At 36.1% G+C, this 13184-nt stretch overlaps 1 protein-coding gene across 21 annotated transcripts in view; it reads right to left on the reverse strand.

Moving 5' to 3' along the window:
• Positions 1-13184, reverse strand: part of PCM1 (pericentriolar material 1) — a 90895-nt gene that overhangs the window by 26013 nt on the left and 51698 nt on the right. For 14 of the 21 annotated variants that reach the window (XM_027529871.1, XM_027529872.1, XM_027529877.1 and 11 more), the window contains 2 exons: positions 4651-4815; positions 2280-2336 (listed from right to left, as the gene is read on the reverse strand). In XM_027529871.1, coding sequence (XP_027385672.1) covers positions 2280-2336; positions 4651-4815 — 222 coding nt within the window. The remainder of the gene's footprint in view (positions 1-2279; positions 2337-4650; positions 4816-13184) is intronic. The other 7 variants (XM_027529875.1, XM_027529874.1, XM_027529881.1 and 4 more) reach the window with 1 other exon arrangement.

Raw genomic sequence — 13184 nt, forward strand, 5'->3', positions numbered from 1 at the left:
AGTAAAAAAAGAATCTTCATAATTACCAGGATAAAGATAATTCTAAAAATCTCAAGATACATACTACTTACTAGAGAAATAACATTATCTAGCATCACTTAGACCAAAGTTATTTCTCAGTGAAAAATATCTGGAAAATTTTACATGTTTTATAGGAATAATCAGTGGAAATCTTTCAGCACTTGAATAAAATAAGTGAATTGAAAATTATTTTCTTTTTTTGCTAATATGAACTTTTTTACAGAAAAGGAAATTTATTTTGTTAATGTTGAGAACAAACTAAATGCTGCCAAGGAGACCTACTACTTTAAGGTTTATCTAGTTAGATCTACTGATTCTCAAATCTCTACTATCCTGCTGTACTGATGAAAAACTGAATTTGTAAATGTAACAAAATAGGTACAATTTTACTACAGTGTCTTACTGACACACTCAGTATAAGCTGAAGCAAGCAGTGACCCAAATGAACTTTTCAGTTACCCAGAATTAGGTATCACTCTATTATTTAGCAACACTTCTGCTGCATGTATTTATTTATAACAAAGAGTTATCACACTTAAAGGTATACAGCCATACCTTTACTTTTAAAAACACAAATTAGGAACTGATCCCATTTTGAGTTCTCTACGAAAAAAAAATTTCCACACAAATTAGGAACTGATCCCATTTTGAGTTCTCTACGAAAAAAACATTTCCAAGTGTTCTTCTAGCTATCAAACTCTATAAACTTTCTAGAGTAATAGTAGAACCACAAATAGATAAATACTTAAGTTTAAGTTCATTTTAGCTCACAGAAAGTAGTGCTAAATTTTCACAACAGGGAATTTGAAATGTTAAGTGTTTTAATACACTGTGCTTTCAAATAAATATTGCAAGATCATTAAGATTTAATTCACTTTTTCCAAGAAAGAAATTTTCAAAATGCAAAGCAAATGTGGTTTAATGAAAAAACTTTCCATTAACTTGCTAAGCAAATTAACATCCTCGGGCCTCAATTTCCACAAGTATAAGATGATAAGGATAATAAATATACAATGTCCCTACCGTGCCTCAGATATTTATGAGTATAAAATGAAATGATATACTATGATGCACTGTTACTATAAAAATATTTATTATGAGCAGGAACTGGAACTATCTCTGTAGGAAATTTCTACTTATAGGAAAAATCCAGATAAGATGTGACAGCATACAAACTTTCCCAATTCATACACTATATTGTAATTTGATCAGTTGTTTTAAAAAATGATTTTTAAATGGTTTCTTATATCTTAAAGATGTAAGAACAAAGCATATTTAATGATATCTTTCATACCTTCATTATGTGATAAAATGATCACTCTAAATTATATATCAGTAAAGATTAAATTATTTCCAAATAATGAATTATAGCAGACATATACTTCATCCTTACAATAGAGAAGTCGAAAGTTTTTACCATTCTCTTTCTGGACTGAGGTGCACTAGTTTAAGCTAGAAAAATCTCTGACCTCAGCCAGATTTCTATGACTCCATCTTGTTTTTATCCTACTTTCTTCAGAGTTCTTTTCTTTAGGAAGTGCCACTGATATATTTAACTTCATCTGTGATAGATCCTTGTTTTGTGTTTTTTTTTCCTTTAAATTCTCCTAAAGGTTCATAACAGGCTTTTCTTTTTCACTCATGTGTAGCAGAGGAGGCATTAAAGAATATTTACAATTCTAAATCATACATGTCTAATAAATATTCATAGTTTAAAGACAAAAATAGCATTATGCAGTTTTCCATGACCTTTATTAATCATGGTATTTACATGTCATAGTTGTTTTGTTCAATGGTTTATTTTTTTACACGTGTGGACTGGTAAGAAAAAAATAACTACAACAGAAGTCATACACAATACTTAACACTGTAAATCACAGCTAAGAATAAAAACAACTGTATTTTTGTTTCCAAAAATATTAATGCTCATAAGCATTTAAAGAATACAAAATAAATAACTTCAAATAAAACATTAAATTACAAAAAAAGTTTTCTATTACCTACATGAATGTGTTGGTTATGTTACACACTACAGAAAATGAAAGTAAGAGAAAAGCAGGCAATTTTACCAATTAAGAATTATAAATGAAAAGCTTCAGAATTTAATGGGTATGAATTCTCTTTCACTTTTACCAGCCAAATAACATATACACACTAAACTGAATCTAAAAAATAATTAGAACAATAAAACTAAGGATTTTTAGGACCAATGGTAAAAGTTAACAAAAAGCGGACACCAGAACTAAGCAGATTGTTACCTGGCGCTTCATTGCATGCATTTCTGTTAGACTGCTGTAGTATTCTCCTAGCATGTGCTGTAGGAAAGGGCAGACATAAGGATGAACATAAAATGTGTATGAATAGTAAAGACAGGGTCTATAATATGAATAAATGAATGAAAAAAAAAGAAGCAAATTTCTTTAAAATCATTTGCCTGAACTGAAATGTTATCACAAGGTATGGTTTATGCTCTATATAAAAATAATCTCTTTGGAGAAAATATCAAATGATCTGCTATAAACTTGTGTTGATATGACTGATATGACTCTCATATAGTAAACTTTTACCATTCACTCTTAGAAGCGTACACATCAAGGCAACTTCCCACAGTCCTCGAGGGACAAGAGGACTGTACTGAATCGTATACAGTTCAATACTAGCAGCCTTAGATGTTACAATCAAATGATCATGTAACAAAAAACTACTATTACATGCTACAAAGAACTTTAGGGTAATGGTTAAAACTAAAATTAAGTCTTCTACAAAATAGGAATATTTATATTATTCAAACTTGTTTTAGTTCATCAAAATTTGATGGTTATGTTTCTAAGTGACAGTAATAAGATCTGAAGTACTATGACCAACTATCAACTATTTAGGTAATGATAATTAATTTATTAAGCCTATCAATTTAGTGCCCTTCCCCAACCCTCACCTAACTGTCTGTTTGATGACATCACTATTTGATAAAGATAGTGAAAGGAGATGGAAACTACAAAATTTCAATAAAATGCTGGGGTCAGAACAACAGAATTAATATATTTGACAAAAGGATCCTGGACTTAAGAGACTAAGATTGAAACTTCAGCTCTATCATTTGCTAGCAATATGACCTTGAAGAAGTCATTTCAAAATATGAAAAATAAATATTCATTGTAAGTTTTAGAAAATATAAAGGAGTTTATTTTTTATATATAATTTATTTTATTTTTTAACTTTACAATATTGTACTGGTTTTGCCATATATCAACATGAATCCGCCACAGGTATACATAAAACCATTATTAATACTTTGATGTTCTTACACTTTTTTTTTCATCCAGATTTTTGTTTAAAATAGTTGGAATCACAATGTTTGGTCAACACCTAAATCCCAACTTCTTCTTTCACTTTTGTTTCCTTTAGGATGCATGCCTAAAAGTACAATTACTGAGTTAAAGGCATGACTTTTTTCCCAAGAACCAGTTAAACCAGATCAGTTTATATTACTGGTCCTTTATGAGCACTGAGAAAAAATAGGTACCCCCTGTGATAATGTTTCCTCATCTACAAAATAAAAAATAAATTCACAGGATTATGAAGTTCAAATGACATAAGTAATTAATTTGTAAACAGTGAAGCATAATATAAATGGTAGCTGCTATTATCATTTTCACGAAAGGTCTTAGGGACAACTGAAAATTTAGAGTCCATATTTACTGACTCTTTCTCCATATTTCTTTGAGATGTACTTACTCTTTATAAATTAGGAAAGTACTAGTATGTATTTAAACTAAAATGGTGGCAAATACATGACTCCATTCATTCAATAAACACTCACTGAGTGCCTACCATATGTCAGGTACCACGCTAACATTTAAGATACAAATATGAAAAAATATTATCTATTGCCAAGGGACTCAAAAAAGCAATACAGACACTAAACAGGTGAATACTGTATAATGTAATACAGGCAACAGAAGAGGTTTACACAGGCTTTGACAGAAAAACAAAAAGGAAAAGGGAACCTATCCCTGCTTGGACTTGGATATAATTACAGAATTAAGATTTTATTTAAGAGCCAGCAGAGAAAAGGGCTTACAAAGAAAAGGACTTGAGGCAAAAAAGGCAACTGTCAAGGTGAGACAACTCTTGCGGTGGCTATGAAAAAATGTCAGTGAGAGTCAAGTTCAAGGCAGAGGGTATGAGAAAGGAGTCTGGAGAGGCAGGCAGGAAGGAATCAAATCTCTGCTGGCCAGACATGTTGCATTAAGACAACAGGACATTGTCCTGTAGGCATGGTTGAAGACCAAAGATCTTAAGCAGGGGAATGGTAAGATTTTATATGGAATTCTTATTCAGATAATATTATCAGAATTTCAAATTAGGAGAACCAAATTAATGTCAACTAAGTTTGTTTATTCAGAGTTTTATCAAAATGCATCAAAGACAATATCACAGTAACAATAAAATATATTAATATTTCCAGTTTACATTTTTGGTGTCAAGAATTGTGTACTTACACTCTACTATAACACCTTATACATGATAGGAAAGTGTGACAGATCAATTTTCAGCTAGTTGTAATATAGCTTTTCAAATCTAGGATGAATAAATCCTTAAATTAAAACAAACCAAAACAGAACATACCTGAAGATATTTCTGTAGACCTACTACATCTTATGACTTTTTCCAGCTGCTCATGTTTCTTTCTGCTGAGTACTTTTGCTTGAACAGGCTCTTCGGTCTGGGCTGAATGTCTGTTTCTACTTTTGCAAGGTTCACATGTGCTAGACACACTGGCACTTTCATACCCTTGAGTAAAAAAATTGACAACTGTTATCAGTTGCAACTAACTCAAACTGAAAGGGAAACTGATTTCCATAGTGAAATAGTACGAGTAACTTAATTTATAATGTTGTGAGGGCTTTGTTTAAGAAGAAATCAAAAGAGTAAAGAATATGTCTTAGAAATATCTTTGTAATAATCTTTGGAGGCATGGGGTAACAGTAATAAATTCTAACACTTCACTGTCCTTTGATATTCACCTCAGTGAATATATCCCCAACTCGAACTACATGGTAGACCTCACATAACCCAAATTCTCTACTAGACTCCAAGTTAACAATTTTTCAATATTAGTAAATGTAAGAATCATATCTAGTCTATATACGTCCATAATAGAAGAATAAAGCGTTTGATCATATGCCTTTTGTAAATAATATGACTTGGTCTAAAAATTCTTTCCCATCCATGGTGGTGGTTTAGTTGCTAAGTTGTGTCCAACTCTTGTGATCCCATAGACTGCAGCCTGCCAGTCTTCTCTGTCCATGGGATTCTCCAGGCGAGACTACTGGAATGGGTTGCCATTTCCTTCTCCAGAGGATCTTCCCAATCCAGGAATTAAACCTGGGTCTCTTTCATTGCAGGCAGATTCTTTACCGGCTGAGCTATAAAGGAAGTGCTACCCCAACCATAGGTTATACATACATTCTATTAAATTTTCCAAGCTTCGTTGTTAATCTTTTTTACATTTGCTTTTTGGTATCTAGCACAAGGTAGAAATTCAACTTAATTTTGTTCCACATGAAGAGCTGATTGATTATACCTATATTTTTCCCACTGAATTAAAATGCAAGCTTGGTCGATACATTAAATCTCCTTATTTGTTGGGTTTTATTTCTGGACATTCCATCTGTTTTAATTATTCCAATGCCACAGAAGTTTCACAGTATGTTTAAACATCTGGTAAGGCAACTCCTATCTACCTTCTTTTCTTAGCTAATTTTGGACATCTGTCCTTCCATATAAGCTTTGAAATCTTTTGCCCCCGGTTTAAAAAACAATCCATGGAGATTCAAAATGGAATCTCACTTGAAGTATTTATTAATTTGCAGAGAATTGACATTAAATAATTTTACACATTCTAACTTAAGAATACAATTATGTTTTATATTTGCTCAATCTTATTTCATGTTCTTCAAAGTTTTTCTATAGATCTAGTACATTTCTTGCTAAATTTATTCCTTAGCATTTTTTGTCCCAGTAGCTCTGGATACTACTATGAAGAAAATACTCTCCACCACTTCCATTTCTACTGGGTATTATTAATACTATGATAAATACTTATACACTTACTTCATAACCTTACTTCATAATTACTTAAGTTAACTTAGGTAGCTATTTTCCAGTGTCTCTTGGGCTAGCTTAGAAAAAAATAAAAAATCTGCTTTCCTCCTTTTCAAACATTATTCCAATCATTTAATCTAGTCAAGATAATTTACGAAAAAATGCTTAATAATGATGGTGGCAGAGAGGGAATCTCAGTTAATTTCTGTCTCTGGAATATTTTCATTACAACAGTGCTTGTAACTGGCATCAGCTAACAGCTTTTATTATATTTAAATAACTGCCTCCCTTTTTAGGTGCATTTTCGTTAGGAATGATGTAAAATTTTATCTAATCTACTGCTATGACTACATGATTTGTCCTGTAATGTATTTGATACAATAAATTATGCTGACAGATTTCCTGATAATAAATCATGATTACATTTTGACATTCTAATATTCTTTTGAGAGACTGGCAGATTAAATCTGCTAATATTTTACTTCTGAATTTATATTAACAAATGAGATTAAACTACTGCTTTCTTTACTGAACTGTTACCTCTCCTTTTCACAGGTCTCTATCTCATTCATACATTGTTTCTATGAAGATAGGATACACCAACATTTTTTTTCATCTTGACAGGTAAAGATGAGCTCTTTGTCAGAGAAAAGGACTCTTTGAGGGTGTGTACATTCTCTCTGTATCTCCTGGCTAGAAAACAATCTGCAATCTTAAGTCTTCCTTCATTAAAGATACTCTTTTATTATTTAATAATTGCCTTCTCATCTGTTTTTTTCCTTCTTTAGAACTCCTTGTGTTATCAGCTCCCAAGATTTGTCTTTATGCCTCTAATCATTTCCCTCTTTCTTTTATTTCTTAGTACTTTCTGGCTTTCCTGGTGGCCCCAATGGTAAAGAATCCACCTGCAATGCAGGAGATGTGGGTTCGATCCCTGGGTTGGGAAGGTCCCCTGGAGGAAGTCATGCAACCCACTCCAGTATTCTTGCCTGGAGAAACCCCATGGACAGAGGAGCCTGATAGGCTGCAGTCCATGGTGTCACAAAGAGTCAGACACGACTGAGCAACTAAACACGGCGCGGCACTTTCTGCTCTGTGCAATGACACAGTTCTTCCCTTTGATTTTCTAGGCCAGTAATTTGGAACTTAACAGCATTCATCCTCTTTTCCAAATAATCTAGACATTAAATGTGAAAATCTTTTTTCTAGTTCTAAAGAATTTATAATTCAACTTGCTTTTTAAAAATAATTCTATTTAAGTATTCTTATTTCACTCAAGTGAGTATTTCCTTCAATAATTGTTTTTACTAGACTTTACCTGTTCCAGTGGTCAGCTTCTATGTCTTCTCTCTGACTGCTGCTCCCTTCTATGTGCATTGTTATATTCACTAGATTAGTCATGACTCTCATCTACCCATAGGGCTGGACCCAACTGCTGGGGAGCTTTATTGGCAGCACACCGATAGTGCCTGGAAGTCTCATGACTACACTGAAGCAATGTTCTGGCTAGTAAGTTGTCAGCCTCCCATCAAGACAGTAAAAGGAAGCCTCTCGATTCCTCAGTCTCGTCAGTTGCAAAGGTATATGCTCTACCATGTTCAGGGTAGGCAGGATGCCACCTCCTTTTCCAATGACACCCTTTCCCATTAGTACCTTGAAGTGGCAAAAAACTGCTACTCTTGGAAGGGAACGAGGTGCCCTTCTCACAGAAGGGGTTGCATGGGTTTCCTCCAACCAAGTTTTCTCCAAGAACCACAGAGCTCTGACTTTTGCTCCAGACACTCTTTGCAAGAGCCAGCAGATTCTAAAGCATTGCTGTTTCTACCTCCAGATCACAACAGCTGCTGTTAGTAATAAATAAGTTCCCAAGATACTGTCAGTTTATTTTCTGTGATATCCTATCTGGATTCAACTTCCCTTTCTTTCTCTAAAACCATCTTTCAAGTCAGGACTTCATCATCTCATACATAGGTTCCTGATTTCTTTGTCGGTCTCCCAGATTCTCCAGCTACCCTAACTCATTTTGCATGAAGCTTATTAGAAAAAGAGCTCTCTTGGTTAATATGGACTATTACACAAAACAGCAATAAAAGGTATGCTTGCCAAAAGTAACAGGTAAAATGATATGAATGGTTGTACTATTGCTCATTTAATTAACAGCAAACATAGATCAAAGAAAATGAAATATGTTATTCTAGTAAGAAAAGCTTCCCCAGCGGCGCAGCGGTAAAGAATCCACCTACCAATGCAGGAGACATGGGTTTGATCCCTGGGTCAAGAACATCATCTGGAGGAGGGCATGGCAACCCACTCCAGTATTTTTGCCTAGAGAATCCCATAGACAAGAGGAGCCTCATGGGCTATGGTCCATAGGGTCACAAAGAGTCAGACATGACTGACTAAGCACATATTCTAATAATATTATATAAATGAAATTAAGTTTCTGACTGCTATTACAGAATCATGTGAAAAGTGCCAAATGAATTCTAATCAAAATTAAAATATGTATTATGCAGCATACACAAAATTCTCTTTAGGGAGCAGTTAATTCCCCAACAGTTAAAAAAAAAAAAAAATTCAGTCATCCTCCAAAGAGTTGAAATTGTTGAGAGAAACATGCTATAACTTTTAAGATGTTACCAAAATGGGGGGGTGGGGGGGCAGGGCGGGGAAACCATGGTTTTACATGAGTCTCGCTGCCGTCTATGGGGTCGCACAGAGTAGGGCACGACTGAAGCAACTTAGCAGCAGCAGCAGCAGATTTAAAATATCAAGGGCTAGATTTCCAAAATTAGGGTACTACTGTTGACTAGTTTCTCTTTGGAGCACTTTAATAGTAATTCTCCAGGAAAGCAGGAGATTTAAAGTTAGTAATATTTCAGAGTAACACTCGCCAGGCCAGCTGATATAACAACAGCAATAACAACTATGATGTTCCTTATTATCAGTTCAGTTCAGTTGCTCAGTCGTGTCTGACTCTTTGTGACCCCATGAATCGCAGCACGCCAGGCCTCCCTGTCCATCACCAACTCCTGGAGTTCACTCAGACTCACATCCATCGAGTTGGTAATGCCATCCAGCCATCTCATCCTCTGTCGTCCCCTTCTCCTCCTGCCCCCTATCCCTCCCAGCATCAGAGTCTTTTCCAATGAGTCAACTCTTTGCATGAGGTGACCAAAGTATTGGAGTTTCAGCTTTACCATCATTCCTTCCAAAGAAATCCCTGGACTGATCTCCTTTATGATGGACTGGTTGGATCGCCTTGCAGTCCAAGGGACTCTCAAGAGTCTTCTCCAACACCATAGTTCAAAAGCATCAATTCTTTGGCGCTCAGCTTTCTTCACAGTCCCAATTCTCACATCCATACATGACTAATGGAAAAACCATAGCCTTGACTAGACGGACCTTTGTTGGCAAAGTAATGTCTCTGCTTTTCAATATGCTATCTAGGTTGGTCATAACTTTCCTTCCAAGGAGTAAGCGTCTTTTAATTTCATGGCTGCAATCACCATCTGCAGTGATTTTGGAACCCCCCAAAATAAAAGTCTGACACTGTTTCCACTGTTTCCCCACCTATTTCCCAGGAAGTGATGGGACCAGATGCCATGATCTTCGTTTTCTGAATGTTGATCTTTAAGCCAACTTTTTCACTCTCCTCTTTCACTTTCATCAAGAGGCTTTTTAGTTCCTCTTCACTTTCTGCCATAAGGGTGGTGTCATCTGCATATCTGAGGTTATTGATACTTCTCCCTTATTCATATAAGGGGGTTATTTCCTGTCTCACATCATCATTCCTTCCCTTACCTCCTTTCTGTTTTCCTCAGCACAAGTGGCTGCCACAGCCAGTTGAGTCGCCATTATAGGGAAACAGCTTGGCCATGGCCTCCTAGAGACCTTCCATGTTCCCACACAGAAAAGGATCGAATCATCAATGAATCTAAGTCTTGGGAGAAGGCCTTATTGTCCCCCTGTAACATGGAACACAGGAACCTCCCTCTCTCTCTCCCCTGAAAGGTTTCATGAAAGGATCTCTCACCTCCTCCTAGGCTCTGATAAAATATAAGACCAAGTTTGGCTCATACCACTGAGGACACAGCTCCTTTCTGTACTGCAGCTTAGCTACAGCACAGCACTGGCTCCGAAGTTACAGGGCATCCCACCACTCATGATGCAACCGCTGTCTCGGTGTCGCCCTTGTGGTGGAATAAGGGACACGGGGAGCTGGCGCTTTTGGCCACCCTTCCTTTCTCTGACTTTGTGAGCAATAAACTCTCTGGGTCTAAAGAGGGCCACATCCGTCAGGACTTGTCTTGCCTGACGCTGGACATTTATTTAACCTCAGTCTTCAGCGAGCACAAAGAGCGGGGAAAGAAATGGAAAGATTCAGGGCTGGGTAGAACCCCAAAGTCATTACACAAACAGTCCCAACCAATTTCCCAAAAGAACGAGGACCATCTCAACTATGTGCTTCTACTCCTCTAATAACATCAAAAGAGGAAACAGGCCTGGTAGACAGAGCCAAATTATGGGTCTGATAACCAAGTTATATGTCTGATAACTCAAGTACCCATCCAGCAATGCCAAGAAATCATGCTAAACTCATAAAATCTGAATTTGAACTGAAGTTTGAAAAAATGATTAGCAAATAATTTGTAAAATCTTACTTTGCATGCAATAATACATATCTTCATAAAGACCTTCTATGGGAAACAAAGTTAAATGAAGATTTAGCATACTAACTCTGAAAGACTGTCAACATGTGCAGAAAAACCAGATTAACAGTTCATTCGGGAGAGTATATATGTCTATGCTTCATCTCACAAGATAGCAACTTAACTCCCACTGTGCTGGTCTATTTGTTTCCGCAGTTCTCTCAAGCTCTCTTCTTGCTTCATCCTGACTCATATACTACTTTTCTTATTGTTACCACAATTTGGAATGCTTTCCAATCTTCCCTCTATCGACCTCCATCCCTAATTTCTTTAAGACAAAGTAAACATTCTTTTTTCTAAGAAGTCATGGCTATTCCTATCCCATAGAGAACAAAAGAAGAATAAATATGGTTCAGCACTTCTCAGTCTTTAATGTGCATATACTCAAATTAAAACACCTGGAATCTTGCTAACATGTGTACTGAAAAGCAATGTTGGTGTAAGGTGGGGCCCAAGAGGCTCCAATTCTAATAAGCTCCCAGATGATACAAACGCTGCCTGTCCATGGTTCACATTCTAACAGCAAGCATTTAGGTCATTTGATTTTGCTACATATTATTTTGACTCTGCATATATTAATTTGGTTCTCCTATTAGGTCTTTTATCTTTGTGTGCAAGCCTTAAAGGGGAACTCTCATGGACAAATGGTCTTAAATGCCTCTGACAAATGTGTGTGTTCTGGGCAAGTATTTTGATACTTAAATGTGAGAGCAAATAGATTAGAATGTCCATCTTTGCCTTAAGGTAGAAAAAAAGGTGACTCGTATAGCTGGAACCATAATTCTTCAGACTAAACAAATTTCAAAAATACAAATACACCAGGATTTCCAGGTTAAGGTAGCCATGGCCAAACGTTGGTTGAGAGTTTCTAAGACCCTGTTACTCAAACTGTAGTCCACAGACTACAATGTCAATACCAGTCAACAATCCTGGGGAGCTTGTTAGAAATGAAGGCTATCAGGTCCCTCCTGGGACTGACTGAATCAGACTCTTGACACTAAACAAGATTCCCAAGGAGATCTGTATGAAATGTTAGCATTTAAGAAGCTAATACACACAAATTAATTAGCTGTAAGAGAGAATGCTGGGATAACAAATGTTAGTTTCTTTCCTTTTATTCATAAGACAAAAAAGCATTTTGTTGGGGCAGGTATTGTACTTCAATATGATGTTCAGAGTTACCCAGACAGTCTCTCTCTAAGTGATCACTATCTACTCAAATGTTATCTAGTGGCACCAAGAGTGACCACAGAGAAGGCACAAATGTATTTTCATTCATTTGGATGGTTTCAGATCACTAATTAATCTGCTAAGTAACCAGCTCCTCCCAAACCTACACAACTGAAAAGTTACTTCAAGGATGATAATGCATATGCTGAGAAAAATTCTGCCCCTGTTCAAATCCACTTATTTAACCATCAAATCATTTTCTCTACATGGGAGTAGAGGTAAGAGTCCAGGACTTTAGGATACATGAAGTATTGAAATGGAAAAAAAAAATGTACATGTATTTTTTTCATGTTCATAGTTTTCATCAGATTTTTCAAGGGTTCCAGTATCCAAAAATGCTTGAGATAAATGCTGCCAAAGTTCACAAGTGGATTTTTAACTGCAAAGTGCCCTAGGACCCTTCAGTTCAGTTCAGTTCAGTCGCTCAGTCGTGTCTGACTCTGTGACCCCATGAACTGCAGCATGCCAGGCCTCCCTGTCCATCACCAACTCCCGGAGTCCACCCAAACCCATGTCCACTGAGTTGGTGATGCCATCCAGCCATCTCATCCTCTGTCATCCCCTTCTCCTCCTGCCCTCAATGTTTCCCAGCATCAGGGTCTTTTCAAATGAGTCAGCTCTTTGCATCAGGTGGCCAAAGTACTGGAGTTTCAGCTTCAGCATCAGTCCTTCCAATGAATATTCAGGACTCATTTCCTTTAGAATGGACTGGTTGGATCTCCTACTATACTTATACATATTGTAGCTTTCAAGAGAGGGAGTCAGTGGGTGCAGTCAGTTTTCAAACTTTTCTGATTATAAGCCTAGAATATTTTGTTCTCAAGCACCAAATACTATATCCTTGAACACAGAACCTTTCAAGGCCACAGTCAAAAAGTGTCCCTTGCAAACTGGAAGGAGCATTGTTTAGCTATAATGTTCCAGATTTTAGCTAATAAATGTATTTTTAATCTAGCAGTAGACTTCAGTAAATTCTTCAAAAATCATAAATCAGGATGGGGAACACATGTATACCTGTGGCGGATTCATTTTGATATTTGGCAAAACTAATACAATTATGTAAAGTTTAAAAATAAAATAAAATTAAAAACAAAACACCCATGAGAACAATAA

Source organism: Bos indicus x Bos taurus, chromosome 27 (assembly GCF_003369695.1).
Source record: "Bos indicus x Bos taurus breed Angus x Brahman F1 hybrid chromosome 27, Bos_hybrid_MaternalHap_v2.0, whole genome shotgun sequence".
Lineage (NCBI taxonomy): Eukaryota > Metazoa > Chordata > Mammalia > Artiodactyla > Bovidae > Bos > Bos indicus x Bos taurus.